Raw genomic sequence first — 20,918 nt, 5'->3', positions numbered from 1 at the left:
CCGGGTCTGGGGGCTCTGGGGGCCCGGCAGCTCCGGAGGGCTCAGGGCTGGGACTCGCCTTCCTCGGGGCCGCTGCTGGGCTCTGCAGGCATTGCTCCCAGCGGCTGAACCACAGCACCGAGGTGTTATCAGAGGATGTGCTCTGTGAAGAAACACGGGGATGGGCATAAACACTGCTGGCTCCTCTGCTGGCTGCGCTCAGCTCACTTACAGCCTGAAATCAGGGCCAAGGTCATTAAATAAGGCAGACCCCAGGGGAGCCAGCTTGCAGACTCCCACGAACCTGGCTTAAAGCTGCCCTCCCCGGGCACACCAGCGTCTGCTCTTCCAGGGCCCCTGGCAGGGTGAGGCCTCATGCTCCCCAGGTCGCCCGGTCCCCAGGGTGCCAACGCTCAGCCCCCGGGGCCAGCTCTCCCACTGCCTGTGCCTGGCGTGGGGCTCGCAGGGCTCTGTCTGTAACCAGGAAGTTGCCAACAGCCACAGGAAAAAAACACAGAATTTTCTTCTCTTACTGCTAATTAGATCAATAGGGATCTTATTCACCAGTTATTGAGGGAGACAGTTGTAAACTAATTAGGATGCACTCGCTGAGCAGACGTGCTTCCTCTCGGGCCCCTCCATCTCCTGTGTGCAGGAGTCGCCCTGGGTGGCTGCAAGCTTGGATGGCAGCACAGGCCACTTTCGGTTGCTTTTTGTAAGCTCAGTTCCTGCAAAATGCTCGTGCTGCCCATGGTGCTGCAGCGGGGAGATGCGGCAGGTGGTCGGGCTGCAGCCTGCCAGTGCCTGCCTTTAGATCCTTGCCTGTGGACAGCTGTGGAGAGGCGAGAGCTGGCTGAATGCAGCCCGGCAGGGCTGGGTCACCTGGGCCCCCAGCCGCACGTGTAGTGCTCTGCTGCCTGCATAAAGGCAATATAAAGTACCCTGAATATGCACATCCCAATGAGCGCCTGCTGGGATGCTTGCCCATACAGTGATCTATTGCATTAGGCTAATTGGAGAACAATGCTGTTTGCTGTTACAATAATTTTCAGTGTCAAATATTTTACTGTTAATTTGAGCACACGGCTTTCTTTAATGCTGTTTAGGGCTTTGAAGTTAAATTGCAGTTTCATCAGTTGCATGATAAATCATTTAGCAGAATTTCCCAGATGGCTTAAAATTAAGTTTATATTTTCCTAAAAGATTGTCAGTCTCATTGCTGTGATGGGAGGGGGCTCAAGGACGTCTCACAGTTTCCCAGAAGTTCAGGCTCCTCCCTGCAGCCCCCAGCCCAGCTCCTGCTGAGCGTTTTGAGGTGGGGCTTGGCCAGGTCTTGTTGAGCTGTATGTGGTGCTGGTGGCCAGTGCCTGTGGCCAGCTCGTGATACTCCCCACTCAGATTGTCCCTGATTTACATTTCTAAGCAGCACAGAGTGCTAGTGCAGAGTTAGGACCTGCTTCCAGGGTGGTTTTTGCTCAGGTGAGAGATCTCTCCTTTGAACCATCAGGTTGGAACTTGGCTGACCTCTCCCCTTCCCGCAGAGCAGCGCTGTGCAGAAAGCCAGCAGTACTTCAGTTGTCTTCTGAAGAGTCTTTGGGGTGGTCTTAGAAACATGCTCGATCATTAAAGTGAGAACCTGAGAGAGAAAAATCCCGCTCCAAGTGAAAATCTCAATGCTCTTAGCAGATTCATAATGAAGAAATAAAAATAAATGAAATAAATACTCCTGTGAGCATTTCGGTGCTGTGGGGCCATGGGGAGGCAGTTCTTGCTGGTTTTCATTTTGTTGAACACAGTTTCCTGGTGTGCAGAGCGGTGCAGGGGCAGGCAGCAGTGCCAGGGCCGGGCACGGAGCAGAGTGTTGGCCCCAGGAGGCTGGTGCATCGTGCTGCTGGCTGCCACTGGAGAGTGGGTCAGCCACAACAACCGGGCCTGGTGGCTTTTAATTCAATAACCACGTTGCTTTGATTTGTTTAGGAGTCGCCTGTTGGCTGTGATTACCCAGAACATGGTAGTGCATAGACAAGACGCTAGGATTCGGACAGATTTTCGGGAGGTGGGTGCAGCGTGGCCGTTCCAGACAGCTTTGAGCGGGCGCGTACCCAAGGTGTGTGCCTGGAGGGCTGCTGGGGTTGCCCTTCAGTTCCAGGGGAGCAGGCGGTGCTCAGCCATCCTGCCCCGAGGTTCATTACTGATGGTGCTAGACCCAACGCATGAGGGGTAAACTATGGGATTCCTGAGCACGGCAGCAGCAGAGAGCACTCAGCAGGGCTGCCCTGCCCGCCCAGCGCCCGCCCTGCCTTCACGTGCTGGATCCTTCAGCTAAGCCGCTAGCGGTGGGCTTCAGAGGCAGGGCTGGTAATGCAGCCCGCCTGCTCGTTAGCACGCTGCTTCTGATGACCTGGATTCAGCTCCAGGCTCAGGTTAATTGGGCAGTGTCAGCGGTGTGGCTGCCTTCAAATCCTGCTTTCTGCCTCTCACGAAGCTGCCAAGCGTGACTCCGCAGCTGCTGACTGCGGGGTGGGTGGTGGTGCTGGGACAGGAGGTTCCCAGCCTGAGCTGAGGGCTTGCTTCCCTACAGGGTACCCCCCGTGTGCCTTCTGGTATGGAGACACACACGTGTAATGGTGGGCACAGGGACATTGCCTGTGTTCAGCTGCTTGTGCAGCCTGGCACCAGCACAGGGCCGGACGCTGGTGCCTTTGGTCCTGTCTCCGTGACAGCTCAGTCGTGCCTCGAATTCTGCTAGTGCCACACAGGCTCTGAGAGCATCACCAGGACTGCGGCTCAGCTCTGCTGGCTCTTCCCTGGGCGTTAACGGCTGCCTACAGCACACGGCTTTTCCTTTCACCCTTATTCAGAATGTCTCAGGGCTGCCAGGCGTGGTCTAACAGCTGGCGGTGGGCTCGTGCTGTGAGCTGTGCTCCCTGCAGCCCCCGGGAGCTCTGAGCTGCATGGTGCAGACATGTGGGGTGTCAGAGCTCGCCTGGCCTCGTGTGGAGCCGCGGGACACAACGGGGCTGAAAATCGCTCTGGGTCTGTCTGTGCTGGCCGAAGGCACCCTCAAGCCCCACGTGGTGCCCAGAGGACCAGTGCCTGATAGCATGTTGGAGCAATTGTCCCTGAGCAAAGACTGGGGACGATCCCAAGGCTGGTTCAGCTGCGGTCTGGGACCTGCTGCCCCCCCAGGAGCACCCGATGTCCCCAAGGGAATGTCCTGTGCAGAGGCACGTGCTTTGGAGACTGAAAGACACTGGGAGAGAAACACCTTTTGGGGCAGAGGTGAGGGGCAGGGGGGCCACCCGCTGCCACCCTGAGTGCCGGGCTGTGCCTGGGGGCAGGATGGGAGCACGTCCATGCATCCTGGCCAGGAGTCCTGTGTGCGCTGCTTCACGCACTGAGTTCCTTGCCTCAGCCTCGGCGCTGTCTCCAGTGCTTTCATAACTGCTCCAGCGAAGCCATCAATATTTAAGGAGGCTGCAACTGCTCATTTCCAGAGCTCCCTGTACGCAGGCAGCAGCATTTTGCCAAGCATATGCTGCCGCCCTGCACATAAAACTTGTGCTGGGCCCTCCTCCCTTTCTTTTTCCTGGGCTGGATTTGACTCTTTTTATGTACTTCCTGAAATGAGGATACCAGAAAACATATATTAGACCAATAACCATATCATAAATATGTATTTGCACTGGAGTGGACAAATACATCTGCTGAATTATTTTTTTAAACAAAGTAAATTCATGGGCTAAATTATTCAGTGATTAATATTTGACCAGTTGCAATGTATGCAGAGTTATCTTAATATGTTTGTAGACCAAAAGCGACTCAGTAATACACAGTGTTTGTTCAGTATTTCTTTTACGGCTGTTAAATATTAAGGGCCTGTCGGTCATGTGCACTGAGGCCCCATAAATCATTTTGACTCTATAAAAGGGGCCTTGAAGCAGAAGTAAATTACTTTGGTGCTTATTTTATGGCCCTCATACGCAGTAAGAGAGGCATAAAAAGGCATAATGCGTGTGCGAGAACCTGGCTGGGCTGTTTTGGGCTCGGTGGAGCTTCCCAAATAACAGGCTCCCCGCGGTAACGTGGGGCTGTGCCGTGCATGTTGAGCAGCGGGGCGGCTCAGCGCCTGCCCCATGGCTCTGGCTCCCCGTGGGTCCCAGTGTGGGGTGACCCCACTCCAGGGGCTGAACTGGGCTGCGATGGCTCAGGGCAGCTCATCTGCAGTCCTCAGACCTTGTCTTTGATGTGCATCAAACCCGGAGTGTTTTTAGGCTCGGCAAGTCGTTAGCCTGTGCTCCTCAGAGCCCCTTTCACCCACTTCTAGAGGACCACGCACCTGCTGCACAGAACAGGCTCAAACAAGCCAAACGCTGCCCCAGGTCCATGCTTCGTCCCGAGGATGCCGTGCTCCATCTCGCTCAGGTCACTGCTGCGGGGCTGGGTCCTGCTGACCTGCGCTCTGTCTCGTGGTGTACCCCAGGAGGCCCCTTCCCTTCGCACTAAAGCCCATCCTTTCTAAGGCTAAATAACTGTAACAAAACATGTGCGTCTTTCCCAAATGCAGGTAGCGTGTGCTCTAATTTTATTTTCATTTAATGTGAGAGAAATCCAGCAAGATTTGCCGGGCAGGCGAGGAGAGAACTCTTTTGCCTGCGGTGTCACTGGGATATCGTAACTAGCACAAATGGCTTGGGATCTGGTCACAGTGACGGAGCAGGCCTTTGGCAGTAAATTATTCATGTAAAGGGCTAATGCAGAAAACATCGCGGAGCTACGCCAAAGTACACATTGGTTATTTGTTATGCGTGACTGTAGCACAGATGAACGATTGCTTTAGCTTGTTTTTTTTTGCTTTAGAGTTTAGTTGCAGACCTGTATATCTCCAGTGCTTGTTGTAGCACCAACGCAAGTATCCATGACATAAAACTTCGATGTATTAATTAAATAGCTTGCATTAGACATTAATCTCCCATGGTAAATACTAGCTTGCTCTATTTCTGGCCTGTGGCTGAGTGCTGGGAGGAGCTGTGCGAGCGGCGCACCGCGATGTGTGCGCCCTGTGCCACATTACATGGGTCTGACACCTCCATTCCAAGGTTACTCGCTGGGTTTGCAGCTTCTTGTGATCGCTGCAGAGCTGTCAGAAACAGAGTCCCCTGGAAGCAGGAGGTGCTTTTGGCCGGAATCACATCTGGCTGACAGCAGCTCTACGAGGGGGCAAGGCCACCGGCTTCCAGAGATGGGTAAGAGCGGAGCTGGGCTGAGTCAGGCCCCAGCAGCTCGCAGGGAAGAGGAGAGCAGTGTGAGAAGCAGCTTTTCTTACACTGTGACATGCTGAGATCAAGCTGAAACATTTAGACGCTTTAAACTGCAGTTTAGGCTTTTTTTTTTCTTTTTTTTTTTTCTTTTTTTTCCAATATAACTGTGATATTTCTATTCCTCTGCAGCACTTATAACAGGGCTCACTGCTTGCCTTATCCTGATTTTGGCCAAGCAGTGCTGGGTGAGGCTGGAGCCGTGCCCTGGGGAGCAGAGCTGCACGTCCCGGCCACACCGGGTGCTGCCACAGCTCCCGTCAGGGCTGAACCCGGGTCGGATCACTCAGAGAACCAGATCTGAGTCTCCCAGCCGATCAATCAGTAAAGACCATAAAACGCCCAAACAAGTATCTTGAACAGCAGGTCACGGATGCCTTTAGAATATAATTTGTGTTTCCTGAATGAAGTACATAGACCGCAGCGTCTGGTTTTGTGTGCTGGCACCAGAGACTGATGCAGGTCACAGATGTGCCGTGGTCGGTGGCACAGCCCGTGCTGGGGGGAGCAGAACTTCCCCGTGCCCAGGGCCCAGGGGGGTGCTGGGGAGATGGGTGACAGCCCCCATGCCCACGGCAGGGCACAAACAAACACAAGCTGTATCTTCAGTCGTTCCTCTGCTCCACCACTTGAAGCAGATGGAGGTGATGCTGGCTGATTTCAGGGCTTCTTCGACACCTCTGTCCTTTAACACAACGACAGCAAACCTGGCTGGTGGATATTGCCGTCTAGGTCTCGCTTCCCACCTGGGGAAATTTCCCTTTCAACGTCTGCAGGTCTCCTTGTGCAAGCACAGCAGTCACCCCCTGGCCGTAGCCAGGTTGCTGCTCCTGCTCCATGGCCAACCTACATGGTGCTGCCCTGAGGTGTCGGTACTAAACCTGGGAGGCCTGGCACAGCAGCCCTGACCTTCGCTCTGTATGTATTTTTGATTTCCTCTGAAGATTCTTTTAGACTCTGCCTGCCTTCACGATCTCCCTTACTAGCTTTAGGATAGCTGCGAGGCGTAGTGGTTCCTAAAGAGCCAGTGACTGCGAGGCAGAGCACAGAAGTACATCGCGATGCTGCAAGTGCAGCTGCTGTGCTCTTTTGAAGTCTTTCAGTCAGTAGAAATGCTCACATTATTTCCAGAGGGATTAGGATCAGGCCTTTACATAGCTGGGAACTTACTTAAATTTTCAACATTTCTTCTAGGTCAAAGGACAGTTAGTCCAATTTTCCCATGTTTGATGCATTTCCACACTACAGCTTGTAGAAAAATCCTTCCAGTATAATTATTTTGAATACATTTGTAATGCTCTGAGATTTCCCGTGAATACAATTTTCATCCACAGAGATACTGGACTCATAATCATTGAGATTTTCTGCTTTCTTATGGAGAATTTGTATGGAATTTAATAATGCTGATGGCAGTAGACTCTCTGTAAATGGCTCAGAAAAACCTACAGAATATAATAGGAACCAATAGCATCTCTAAAGAGTTCTTGCATCCTCCTGTAGAAATATATGGAAGAAAGAATGTTAGATTCTGTAGGAAAAAAAAAAAAAAATATATATATATATATATATTTTCTTCTATGAATGCAGAGCAGAGGTGGTTAATTAGAGGTTTAGTTAACCAAACTAGATTAGTATCCCAAAACTGATCCAACCCAGTGTGCCACCTCAAAACAATAAAAACTTCCTCTGCACACGTTGAAGAAAAACCCTACAGCATCCATTAGAAAAACCTCTCCCGTGGATGCCTACATGGCTGCCCACGTGCACCCAAAGTGGAATCACTGCTGCGGGATCGGTGGGGCAGCTCCAGGGGATGCCGTACCCCCGTGCCTTCTCTCTGTGTCTGTCTCTGCCTCCCTTCCCAGTCAGAAATTTCTCTGGTTCACTTTGTTCCAGCACCTCCGTCACCTGGGCATGGGCGCTCTGTTTTGTGTTGTTTTCCATCTCAAAATGTCACTTACTCCAGATTTCGCTTGGGTTTACTCCCACGGAGCAGGTTCCCAAATGGTACTGATTCATGTTACGGAAATACCAGTCTGAAGGCCCTGGCTGCTGCCGGGGCTCAGCATCTCCTCGCCCCTTGGGCTCCTGCCTCATGCAAGAGAAGAGCTCTGGATTTCGGAGCAGGTAGGATTGCCCAGGCGTGGGTTACTTAATTGGTCTTGAAGCTGGTGCTAAAATTGTTTTGAGTAAACTGCTGGATTTTTTAAAGCATTATCTGGAGGATCTCCCACTGCATGCATTTATTTGATGCAAAAGTGCTTTGGTCTAGATGCTAAAACTGATAAACCAAACCATTCATTTCTTAAAGTTCAATTCACCACTTACAGGATAGAAAATAAACCAAGCTAACCCACAGCAAGATTAAACTGCAAGATATGGGATTTAAGGCAAAGCCCACTGTGGCTGGGAATGTTTCTCTCACATAAACCAAATTTATCTCTATAGAGCAGAAGGCTATTTTATGAGGTTCAGAAAAAGAAAAAAAAATAAAAGCTTCCAGAGAGAGTGTCTTAAATAGCTCATAAAAACATAGCATCTGCCCCTCTGGAAAGGGCTCTCTGATTCTCCTTCACACACAGCAGCCAGGCGCTGGGTACCACCATCCCCTGCCTGTGGATTCAGGCTTTTCTCCTTTGTTCTGCCGGCCTTTGAATGCATTTGTCAGAGTCATGCTCCAAATAATTAATAAACAACAGCCCTGCAGGGCTACTTCCTTGCCTAGCATCCTCTCGCACTCTGATTTTCCCTGTAGCCACAACATTTGCCTTGAAGCAAGGGCTGAGCTGCGGGGGCAGCTCGGGGGTGACAGCCCCTGCCCGCCCCGGCGATCGATGGGCAGATGTGCCAGAGCCACACGATGTTGTTCTTGAGAAGCCATTTATGAAAAATGAGGCTTGGTTCAATGCTATCGAAAATGCACTGCTACAGCAAAGAACATGAGTTATTTATTAGCGCCTGTTGTCAGAGTGAAATACCACAAAGAGTTTTCTGTGATTCGAAGCAATAAATAAGCAGGAAGTGCATTGCAAACACCCCTGGTCATGTTCTGCTCCTCTTGTAACGTCGATTCCTGGTAACTAGAAAAGTAATTTGTAACTTCATTCGGGGATGCAACCTTACAGGGCAAGAACGGGGCTGGCATCAGCCAGTGCCACCAGCCTGGGCACAGCCCGGTCGGTCAGGAGGTGCCACGGCCACTGGGCAGCCCCTGCCCACACAGCTGGTGTCCCGTGGGGCCAGCTCCTCCCTTCAAGCAGCACTAAACAACGAGTGAAGGACGCTAGGTTGCTTTTAATAAGTCTAGGGTGAGAATACCATCTCATGGCAATTAGGAGATTAGCCATGGCTTTGAGCAGGGAAGAAGAAAGTCTTGAAAACTATTTCCAAAATAGTTGGTTTCAATATGCAACTTTTTCAGCAGTATCTCCCTGGAGGAGAACCATTTCTGGCCATGGAGCTGGCCCCCTGCCCTCGCCGTGCCACCTGGTGCAGGTGCAGGAGCCGTGGTGGGCTCTGGCACGCTGCTCCTGCTGTAGCCGCCTCTTGCCTCCAGGAGCTGTGTCCTGCTGGACCTGCCCGCGCCGCCAGCTGCTGCAGGAAGCATCCAGCCTGTTGCTCAGAGCTGTACAGTTATTTAGGTCACTTGATTTTTATGTCAAAATAACTCTGTCAGGATTTTCGTGCCTTTGGTGCAAAGCCAAGTGAGTTAAAGACATAAACCAAACCGCTGTGTTGGCCCAGGACCCGACTCCAAGTGGTACTTCCTTTCCTTCCTTTTCTGGGTACGTGCACTTGGCTGTGAAAGCAACGCAGAGCCTGTGTGCGGCTCAGGCAGGCACAGGGCAGGGCTACAGGACCCCTTCCTCCATTCCCCTGCTTTTGGGGAGCACCATGGGGCTGCTGTGTCTCCTCTGCTGCTGGCCCTACAGCGGCACCACTCACAGCTCCCACACTCTGCTTCGCCTTTGAGCTGGGAAATCACTGAATGGTTAATAACACATTTGTTGAATGCATCGGTTGCCCAGAAATGTGCCTTTCTTGTTGCCAGCACGGGCAGCAGGAGGAAGCCTGTGCCTGCGTTTCTGCTGCCAAATGCCCGCCCAGTGTCCTCCTCCCCGTGCGGTGCCACAGTGAGCCTGGTCTCCATCCGAGCTCTGCCCAAGATAGTCATGCTGCCTGGAAATCCAAAGAGTGGGTGAATGCATTTATTCAGTAATATCAGAGCTGATATTTTGGAAAGTTTTGGAGGTAGAGATCTATCCACTGCCTGAGGTCCCTTGTTTCCTAGGTTTTTAAATCCTGAGATCCAAATTTGCCCTATCTGCCAAAAAAAAGCAGAAGGAGACTGAAAAGCAGGCTCTTGGGGCTCTTTTTGATTCTGTTTCCCAGGAGTTCTTTGCACCCATGTCATTTGTGGTGGGGGTAAAGAGGACCACGCAAATTATTCCACATTATGTTCAGAGTAATGGCAAGTCTTAAAATAGCTCTCAATTAGCAATTGATTGCAATTAATTGGAACAACATAGGCTGACATGATGTTTTCATATCTCTAGAGCATTCATCAGTTCACGAGTCCTAATTTTCAAAAATTCCAAAACTGTGGCTCCCATATTATCACAACCATCTGTCGGCAGTTTATAATGTATATCTTCAAGAAGCAGGAGTGCTGCACACTCTGTCTTTGCTAAGTAAAACGGGTTTCCAAAAGGCAGCTCAGGTTCAAATGTAGACTATGAAGGGTTTAACAAAGTAAAGCCTTCAAAGTGGTGGGTTTTACCTGTATGTACACAAAGGCCTGTGGTTTATATGCATGTCCCCTAAGGTGTTTTGTGCTAGCCCCGAGCTGGGTGCAGCCGTGGCAGCGAGGCAAGCAGAGAGCACCCAGTACTGCTCTGGGTGCTGCCGCTGGCGTTAAGGCTTGGTGACACTGGTCTCATCCCAAATTCTTTGCATTGGCCCTGAGGAGTCTGCAGTCACCCTCAGGTGGGTACCTCCGAAATTAGGGCTCTGGAAGGGGATGTGTTTTCCGATTACTCAGCCTAGTCCTGTTTTATCTGTGTTGTAATTAAAGGAGGAGTTGAACTTCTTTCACCATAAATATCCCGAGTATGTCGGTGCCAAACGCCTGTGAGGGTTGAACCCGTGACCTGTCCCCATTACTTCGCTGGGGTCCAGCCCGGTCGGTTCAGGTGCTGCCAGGGGATTTCACAGCTTCTGAGCTGCCATGCAATCTAACTTCATTTTCAAGAACTTGAATATGAATTTAAAGTCACAGAAGGTATAGGAAAGATTGTATTAAGATAAAGTGTTAAAATAGCGGTAATAAAGATACCGAACAGTCTTAAATTTGAGGAGTTAAGGCTGGACTCGGTGAAGGAAGATGATGTTGGTAGTGGCAGCTATTAATTCTAGGGGCACCAAACTTAAACAAGCTGGAGATGCTTGACAAAGGACAGAAAGAGCAAATACTATTGGCAGAAGAGGACTTTTGCATCATTTTTTCATTTCAATGTAATTGAAATGATAAAAAAATTGAAAGATAAAAACCATAGTCCTGATGGCCAAATATTGTTTTCAATCCCAGTATTTGGAAAGGAAAATACAGAGCATGGAAGCCAGCAGCACTAACCTACCCCATGCTGTACTGGCTCTGCAGCTCTTCCCCCCAGACAGTTCCTTGTATTTTTCTTTTTCAAGCCGACTGCTTGCTAAACTGTTGATGAAAAATACAGGTGAGACTTGAAAGAGTATTGCTTAGGTGTGCTCTTGCTGTGGCCTGGCAAAAAGCTTTATGTTGTGGATGAGAAATAAAAGGCAGAAGCAGATAAATCTGAGTTGCACAAGCCTGAATGATTTCTCCAGTCCTGCCAGAGAAGGGGAGGGTTAAGCAGGCAGTAAGGTTAGGCTGATAAGGGGGTGTTAAAAAGGGGTTGATGTGAAGAGAAACGCTAAAGGTAGCCAGCTGAGCTGACCCTGCTTGCTGGCCAGGACCAGAGCAGCTGCGCTGGGTCTCCAGAAAGCCAGAGTGGGGGCTCTGAGAGGAGGCAGAAATGTTCATTGCACAGCCCAGGGGTGCACCAAAGAATAAACTCACTGTGGAGGCAGTTTTCCTCTGATAAAAAGGCTTTGGCTGTGAAATGGAAGGAGTCTTTACAACTTGGGGTATGTCACAACTTTCAGAAACAGCTTGATGACGTTGGTGACCATGTGGGATCAAGTCCTCCAAATGCTTTTTCTGCTTCTCGCCATGTTGTTGCTCATATTTTGCACCTTTCCACTCAGAATCTTAACTTAATCGCACATGAATTTGAAAAAAATCCAGAGAAAAGTATTGTGTCTCCTTTATAGGCCCTCTGCAATTTTAACATCAGCTCTCATATGTTTTCTCCACCATGCGGGGAACTTTTTTTTTTTTTTCAAACAAACTTTATATTCTTACAGAAGTCCATTTCAAGAACTGAGTGTTTTATGAAAGATCACAGCAGTACTGATAAAATGACAAAATGCTGGGAGACTCCTGATAAAATTGTACGTGCTGGCTAGGGACTGGCTGAAATTGTCTTGCACAAATGTCAGACTTCCTCAGACAGATGCTGCTGTTTTTTACACTGGTTCAGAAATTTTAGATGGTTTAAAAAAAAAAAAAGGGGGGGGGGGGAGGGCTCGGAAGGAACCAGGTGTCTGCAGAGAGCATCTCAAATCCTGGCGGGGAGCTCAGCCCAGAGCAGGATGGAGAGAGAAGCAAATGGAGGGGATCCTGGGCTGCTGGCACAGCCATGGCAGCACCAGGTGTCTGCAGCTGAACCCAGAAGGGTAAAAAATGCTGAAATGGTATTGCCTTGGGTAGTGCCTGGCAGCAGCTGTGCCCTCGGCTGAGCCCCGTCCTCCCCCATCACTTCTGTCTTTGCACACACGGGAGAGTTCAAACCAGTGACGTTACTGTCAAGTCCTACCCTGGGTTTGTTTGCCTAATGAAATTTTACTCGAGATCCTTGATCCTAAAAGCAAATAAACCTACTGCATGTCCATCCTGCTGCCAGCGCTGGTACCAGAGCCAATTACTTGCATGGCATTTGTCATTGTTCCTAAGCTTTACCTTGGTAATTTTATTTAGACAGGGGCATTTTCTGCTGATAAATCTGGCTAGATTACCAAGTCAGAGTGTATTTATTAAAACACCAATTAGACCTTAGTCTCTCATCAATCACAACACCTTTAATTCATGCATGGATGCAAAAACTGTTTGAGGCGTTGTGCACGCATGAATGAGTGATCTAAATCAAATTGTCACTTCGCCGGCATTACCTTATCTGCAGACCTAGAGGCAATCAATTTTTTATTTACCCAATGAATAATGTGTGATATATTTAAATGCCTCAACACTTTGTTTTTGTGGTGTTGAAAGGTGAACACTTGCTTCACGAGGTTGGAACGAAAGTGAGGGAAGGGGAGAGGGCACAGGCCCCTCGGATGCCCTTCGATGGGACCCTGGTGGGACGGAGGTGGTGGGAGCTGGGCGTGGGGTGGCTCCGTGGCCACGCTGCTGATTTCTGCTCGAGTGGGGTCTGGCTGCTGCGGTGATCCCCAGCTGGAGAGGGTGTGGAGAAGGCAGCAGAAAGTGAGAGCTGAGAGAGTGTGTTCGCTATTCTGGAAGGAAAAAAAATATATTGAAATTTCTTGTAGAACAGTAATTTGTAAGAGTCTTGTTCTGAAATATCACAACATTGTGTTTTTTATAAATCTGATACATTATAAAAGAAAATTAGCTGTATGTAGTGTGATATTAAAATAATTATAATATGGATGTCAAAATGAGAGGAGGTGTTGAAGTGATCTAGCTGAACGCTTTCCCAGTGCAAATGTCATCAAACTCACCAACTTCTTTTAGAATATTTCTGTTTCAAGAAAACAGCATTTATCTGTGAAGAATTACCTGAAAAGTGTTCATCTGGTTCTCCAGGGATCTGCCAGAGGTTTCCACACGTCTGATTCAGCTCCCTCTGCCTCTCCCGGGGGGCTTGGAGAGCTAGGGGTGAAGGTTAGCTCCCAGAGCAGAGCAGGGGATGTCCGACCTGCTACAGCAGGAGTTTTGGGGCAGTTTTAGGCACTTTAGAGTGTTTTTGTGAAATCTCCACTGCTGGAGCATCACGGCTGGTGTTGGGGCTTGCTCAGGGAAAGGGAGGAAGGGCAGTGTTGCCCTGCAGCACCTGAGGTCACTTTCTCCATGGTCAGCACCAAAAAAATTGAACACCTTTGTGTCTGAGGTGGACTTAAAGGCAGCCAGCGTTAGGGTCTGTGCACCATTTCCAATAACAACAAAACCAAGCAAACCAGCCCTTTCGTTGGTTTTGGTCTGAAGGTCCCGTGCTAAGCTTATTTTATGTCATAACTTCTCTCTCCTAAAGGGGTCTTTGCACACCCGCTGTCCCACTTCACAGGATTTCCCATTCCTGCTTGCAGTGTATTTGTCATAAAAGCTGGAGTGGAGAAGGGAAAGCCACTGGCTGATGGTGTGTGTGTCAATTATACATCAGAGGCTTTACTGCTTCTTCAGAAGCTTCTAATAATAATAATTACAACTAGGGTAGTGGAAGAGAAATGTGCTGAGATCAGGGAGAAAGGCAGGAGAGCTGGGCCAGAATTAATTAGCCCCTTTTATCTGAGAATCTCAAAGCATTTAGACATTAATTAATGAAGCCTGTGGTTACATCAGTGCAATGCACGGTCTGGGGGCTCAGTGACTGCCCTGCTTGGCCGTGAGTCCTGTGCAGAATGGTGCTGCTGCAAAATGCAGAGAAATATTATATTTTTACCTCTCTTCTATCCCTGTCATCCTGACACCACCCAAAGCCAGGATGAGGAGACCTGTCCCCCCACAGCATTGTGGCTGGGCAGGTTCACACTGCTGGGACCCAAAATCCCACTCCAAGAAGCAAATAGGCGGGTGCCACGTCCCTTAAGGGTAATCTGGAAAATGTTTGGCAAAGCACCTGAAAACCACCCATGCTGTCCTGGCACAGGGAACAATAACTTGTCTTGGTTCTTGTCCATGCCTGTGGTGCCTCTCACATTTTAGCTGATTTCAGGCCGGTGCTCTAGCATCAGTCTGTACACATTTGCTTTCTCCTGGCTGCTCCAGCACACGCAGAGCCATGTGGAAGGCAGCGCACTGCTCCACTCAGCACACTGCGGTGCAACAAGACAGACGAATTTTGTCCAGCTTTGGGTGTGCCCAGGTGTGGGGGGCTACCTGGTGGTGACGCAGGGCAGAGCCTAGAGTCAGGAGCCCTCTGCCTCCCATTCCCCTGGCCATGCTCCTAGATGTCCTAAAAAGTGACTTTTTTTTTTTTTTTACTGGCAAACAACTTTTTTTTTTTTTTTTTTTTTCCTTTGGTAGGGGGATGGCTGAGCTCTTTTGATAGAAGATTTCCAGGGGGAAGCCAACAGCACTGACTTTTTTTTCCTAAATCCTGAGATCTTTTGTGTTTCCCTTTGCCATGTGACCTGCCTGTGCAGTGGCTGACCTGGCTTACTCACTGATGCACATCAGCTTCTTCTTACCTTTGAGCATACAGATAGTGCAGCTATTTGTTGCTTTGATTCATTTCTAAGAGGAGGAACCTCTTAGAAATGAAGGAGGAACAAGATTATTTTCTTGACTGATGTCCTCTATACAAAATCCTTATAATTTGTCTCTTGTTCCCTGCTGAAGTCCATCTCTTCTCTTTCTCTCCCCCCTTTTTTGCTCTCCATTTGGGTTCAGCAGAAATGTCTTCTGTTTCATTTTGTGCTAATTCTCGGGGAGCACCAAGTCCCTTGGCAGAAGCCAGTGAGCAGGACTGAGTGTGCTGTGCTGCTGGTGACAGGTCTGGAGCCTGCTCGCCACCCCAAGTCCCCGGGCCCTTGCTAATGGCCATGCTGAGGGGTTGATCCTAGCAGACTGCGTTACGACCATACGCACGGTTATCCACAGCTCTGCTCCGCATCTCCGTCAGGCTGACCGATCCTTCTCCCTAGCTTTGATGTCAACTACTTGATGTAACACCGAGGGTAATTTAGTTACTTAAAATTATCAAATCGTGTCTTGTGTGTTATGTCTAAAATCTCAAACTTCCCTTCCTTGTCAGAATTTCTCTGTTTTATTTCCTCGCTTCATAGTCTCTGAAACTCTTTTGGCAGAACAAATGCACCCTTCAGTGAGTTCATTTAGCTGGTGAATTCGTTTGACTGATAGCTGGCTTTGGATTTAGGCTCTCAAATTTGTTTTGGCAAGACTGCCTCTGAAATGCCCCGTGTCCCCTGGCTCCTGAGGAGGGGAAATCACTGCTTCGCTGAGCCCGCGCCTGCCCCTACTTTGTCAGAACATGGCAGGAGCAAAGGCTTTCACAGCCTGGGTCTGGCTAAGGCAAAATTAGGCAAAGGGAATTGGCGAAGCAGGAAACTCGACAGCTATGCCTGCGGTTTGCATTGTACACCTGCAACACGGTGCAGCCCAGCTTGCTTGACTTGTGATCAGATCATTTTAGTTTTAACTAACAGAAGCAACTTACCGGCATAGCAATTACTTTGATCCAGGTTGGCACAGATGCATTTTTCATGTGTTATTGCTTAATACTGGAACATTTCTTTTTTTCTTCCCCTGCAATCTGAAGATAGCCTAATGATTTATTTTTTTTTTTCTCCCTACTTTGTAAGAGCTAAAGGGCAATTCAATTTTCTCCATAGCATTCTTGCTCTCTTTTGGATTTCCTGATGGACTGCTCTAGCTAGCCTTCTATGTTATGCTGGTGATGAAAATATGAAGGCCTTTTCTGCACAGAGCGTAAGCTTTGCCCCTTTGGTAACTAAAGGCCAGGAGCGGCATGGGCCGGGCAGCGAGGCTGGCTGCGGTGGTGCTGGCGTGAAGGCTGCTGGTGTGGCCGTTTTGGAGGGCCTTTATCTGCATCTGCAGACTTCCCCACACTTAAAAAGGTGTGAAAATGTATATATGAAGAAGAAATCTGTTTCTAGCACCTGGGCCTGGCCTAGTTTTTGCTGGTTTGCCTCACAAAGAGATGCTTTTCTGCCTCCCAGCTCGCATGCAGCATGCCCACAGTTGCTGAATATTCATTAAGTGAAATTAGCATTTATTAGGCCTTAATTAAGTTATAAAAGGTTTATTCTGCGGTAATGAAGCGTGCACTCCAGAGGTGCCGAATGGCAGCAGGTGGGTCCCTGCCCGTGCCCCATCTCCTCCCCACTGCTGCGGGGGGAGGCGGTGGGGCCGAGCCTGGCGGGGCTGCTGGGCGCGCTGCGGGCCCGAGGGTCCCCGTGGGACTGTGACCAGGAGAGTGAGGCACACCGTGCAGAAATGCCTGCGACTCATGGGTGTGAAAAGAGCTTCCTGGGGAGATGTGGGGAGTGAGACCTCGTCAGGTCTCACGTGGAAGAGCTGCAAGGAGCGTGCCTTGGGCCCACGCGGGGCCAGCCCGGCTGCTTCTGCTTGGCTGCCCAGGCAGCCGGCGTGGGCGAGCGCCCGTCCTGTGCCTTCAGCCTCAGGGGATCCTCGGGACCAGCCCGCAGTGGAAGTGGTGGTGAAGCACCTGGGCTGTTGTAACCCAGCTTGCAGTGAGGTCTGCCTCTCGTTCACACTCGCTATTGCCCATGTTTCCTCTTTTCTGAGACTCAGCATTGGGTACAACAGCTACTGATTAACCAGACAATGTAATTAGGCGGCTGTAGCGATGTCCTGTGCCACGGCAGCAGCCTGGTGCTTGGTGCCTGGTGTTTGCTGTCCAGGCAGTGTTGATGCTCCAGGTGCAGGCAGGAGATGTGCTCCTCGGCTGGGCGGTGGCGCTCACCAGATGCGTCTCCTCCGGGACCCGCTGCTGTCTTTAAGCACATGCAAGCATCAGGGGAAAATGTCTGGCTTTGTGGGAGAGCAGGAGAGGAGACAGCAGCGGGGATGCCGTGCAGAGCCTGGCCGGAGGAGGCCAGCTCTGTGCAGGAGCAGCAGTGCTCAGTGGGGCCAGGCCCTTGTGAGGGTTTTGCAGGGAACCTTGGCCAAGCTGCCATGTAGCACGGCTGGCAGGCACGTGTCCGAAACACACGCCTCAGGTTTTTACGAAGGCTCGGTGCATAATGCCTTTGTCAAGGCAAAGCAAATTAGAAGTAATTTCAATTTAGCCATTATTGACTTTTTTTTCAGACAACATACAGAACAGGTCTTAAATTTAATTTAGCCACACAGCTCGCAGACTGAAAGACTCCTTCACTGTTGTGGAAGAAGAGCAAGGAACAGCTGGGGAGGGGCTTTCCCCCCGGTTTCTGTAAATTGTGTGCATTGTATTCATGGCTACAAAAAAGTTGGAGAAATGGGAGAGCAGGGAAGCTCTGTAACAAGTGCCTCCATGGGCTTGCAGAACCCCTCTCCCCAGGGTCTGTGCGGGGTTTTGGGGGGTGGCAGCAACACTTGCCCCTGTTCCTGGGGTCTCAGGGGGCTGAGGACAGAGCCACCTCATGGTCCCGGTGCTGTGCATCCCCCCAGCCTGGTCACAGTGCTGTGGCTGCCAGAGGGCTGCCAGTGCTCAGGAAAGAATTGGAGTGCCAGGTGTGCAGGACCGGCTGCAGCACCCACATTTCCACCTTATGGGAGAGAGCAGGGCCCGTGTGGCTCGTGGGAAGTTGCTCGGCTACATTATGCTTTTCTTGATCTGGATAATATTACCAATCTGCACGAGCTGGAAATGATAATTACATTTTAGTGGAAAGACGTATGCTTCCAAATGACATTTAAATCCATCATTATCACAGCGGTTTGGTCAGGGAACAGTTTTTATCAATGCCAGCTCTTCCCCTTTGTCGTGGATTATTGCATTCCGGCAAGTCTCCAGCTGAAAAAAAAAAAAAAAAAATCAAGCCATGTGCTATACGAATCGGGAAATAAATTAAATTCTGTTCAGGGGTTCCCATCACCGATGGATTATGCAAACGAAGGAGTGCTTTTCCCAGAAGCCTCCCATCTCAGGGGGACGAGCCCTCCTGCACGGGCGCCAGCAGCAGCAGCGAGGGCAGGGGCCGGGGGGCTCCGCTGGCCTGATGCCCGCAATACAGGGGCTGCTCCGGTTGCACAGTCCTGCAGGCAAAGGTATTATTGAGCCCCAGTGAAGAAAAGATGTCTGGAGAAGTCAGTGCTGCTATTTTTTTTTATTGTCAGTGATTGAAAAGTAAATTTCCTGCACGCTACTGCCAGGAGGCTGGGGCGGATGCAGGAGCTCCAGGCCCCGTGACAGTGGGGCCCCGAGGGCTTTGCTCTGGTCCAGCCGAGCAGCTCCCCATGGGTGAACGTGGCTGTGGGGAGCGAGGGGAGGAGGCTGGCAGCTCACAGCAGTCTAACCCCGCTCTCTCTCCGTCTCACAGGTGAGCCATCCCGCTGGTCCTCGTCCCACTGCGACTGCTGCTGCAAGAACGGCAAGGGCGACAAGGAGGGCGAGAGCGGCACGTCCTGCAACGAGCTGTCGACATCCAGCTGTGACAGCCAGTCGGAGGCCAGCTCCCCACAGGAGACCGTCATCTGCGGCCCCGTCACACGCCAGCCCAACATACAGACTCTGGACCGGCCGGCCAAGAAGGGCCCAGTGCAGCTGCTGCAGCAGTCCGAGAGCCGGAGGAAGAGCGACCTGCTGCGGACTCTCACCTCGGGCTCCAGGGAGTCCAACTCAAGCAAGAAGAAGGCGGTGAAGGAGAAGCTCTCCATCGAGGAGGAGCTAGAGAAATGCATCCAGGATTTCCTCAAAATCAAAATCCCAGACAGGTTTCCGGAAAGAAAGCATCCCTGGCAATCGGAACTGCTGCGGAAGTACCACCTATAGGCTCTGGGCAGGAAGGCGTGGAGCCTGATTGCCATTACTGCAAGATACTAAGTGATACAAAAATAATTCCCAACAATAATTATTTGTTAGGTCACAAAAAAAAAAAGAAATCCATCTCTATAGTACTGCCTAATTTGCCTATTTCACCTTAACATTTATAGTCATAGGGTTACGATATTTTTCCAGTCGTGGAAGCACAATGACAAATGCTTTTATTTGTAAACTCTGAGTCTTACACAAGCTGAATACCTTAAGGGCACAACAATACCGACAACACAAGATGCTCGTGTGCAGATGCTGCTGGTGCCAGTGGGAACACGCAGGCAGCGGCCGGGCGGCGCGTGGCTGCATGCCTTCTGCATCCCCCTACCAGCTCGGTGGTTTAGAGGGGTGTGCACTGCTCACAGGAGCAAGCTATGCCATGGCAGTTTACCTTAAGCACGTGTGTATATATATATGTGCATATATATATATGTGTGTATATATATCTCTGTGTATATATATATGTATATATATATATCAATATATATTGCTTAAAGATTTTCTGGCTCTCTCCTTGTAACTGCACTTTCTCAGAAAAGAGCATTTTTTTAGCAGCTGTAGATGTTCCAGTTCTTCTTCAGGTCTTTGAGGGTTGAATAGTAAAGAAACCCCAGGAGAAACCCCATCACACTGCCTCTCACTCTTTTTTTCTCCTTCTCTGAGACACTGTAAATGCATTTCAGTGGAGACCAGGGACAAGTGTGTGGGTCTTTGTTGCCATCAGCAAAATATTCCATTTGTTTCTGGTGAGCTCATTCCATCTGCGTCCTCCCCACGCCTCTTGTTGTGCTCCTCCAGGCTTTCTGGTGACAGCAGGCTCAACCTGTAATGCTTCCAGCGGAAAGACAGAGGAACGTTTCCAGGCGGAGCGAGGGCAGGTGGAGCAGCAGCGCGGTGAGGATGGTGGGTCTCTGCCTGCCTGCCAGGCACGTTTGCCAGCAGTGCCTGGCTCGAGCCGGCAGGACGAGCAGACGCTCGGTCCCATCCAGCACAGAAGCAAATACAAGAAATTATCAGCCTAACAAGATATGTTTAATGCTTTGACTGGCAGGGAATCAATTGCTAGAGGACAGGAGCAGCGCTGTTGCAGCTACGTGCATTTCAAGAGAAAATTGAAAATCAAGAAGGACGTAGCCATATTCCGTGACAGAGGTGCTGTCTGCATGCAGGTCCTGTTCACGGCCCATGGCACGAGGCAGCAACCATGCTGAGCATGCCCTGGGGCCCACAGGAAGGTGGGAGCCCACGGAAGGGCTGTGGGTGCACATCGGTAGCCAGCAGCAGGGGCTGGGGAGCAGAGAGCCCTGAAACCGGGGTCTGAGCTCCGTGGGGAGCCCAGGGTGCTGGGACCAGCCAGGGGGCTGTGGAAGAGCGAACTGCTCCAGATAACTGGCGTTGGCTGGGAACGAGCTGCTAGAGTACTTGAGAGAAATTATTCATTTTCTAAAGGCAGGAAAGGAAGGATACATATATATGGGAACGGATAGTGCTGGTAACAAACCACTTTGGTTCTGACTTATTTAGCATCCTCCAGGTTCCAGAGCTCTTGAATTTCAGACTGCTGTGGGAGATGATGTCAAGTGTGCACAAATTATTTCTGCTGATCTTAATGCAGTTTCAGTAAGGTGGTTCTTTTGTGCTCGTAAGGCTCTGTTGTTCCCACACAACGGGCAAGGGAGTCTTTGTTCTGCCAGATGAGTCCTAAGGTCTGCATGAGCACAGCTTC

General features: G+C 50.2%; 1 protein-coding gene across 3 annotated transcripts in view; it reads left to right on the top strand.

Annotated features, from left to right (window-relative positions):
• The window catches only part of KCTD16 (potassium channel tetramerization domain containing 16), a 57,573-nt gene extending 38,257 nt beyond the window's left edge, over positions 1 to 19,316 (top strand). For all 3 annotated transcript variants that reach the window (XM_084535784.1, XM_084535783.1, XM_084535782.1), the window contains exon 3: positions 18,699 to 19,316. In XM_084535784.1, the coding sequence (XP_084391910.1) occupies positions 18,699 to 19,150 (452 nt within the window). In that variant the 3' untranslated portion in view covers positions 19,151 to 19,316. The remainder of the gene's footprint in view (positions 1 to 18,698) is intronic.
• The last annotated feature ends 1,602 nt before the right edge of the window (positions 19,317 to 20,918 follow it).

This window comes from Aythya ferina (assembly GCF_964211825.1).
Source record: "Aythya ferina genome assembly, chromosome: 14".
In the NCBI taxonomy this organism is placed as follows: domain Eukaryota; kingdom Metazoa; phylum Chordata; class Aves; order Anseriformes; family Anatidae; genus Aythya; species Aythya ferina.
Note: the sequence above shows the minus strand (reverse complement) of the source record. Positions and strands in the feature narration are given on the sequence as shown.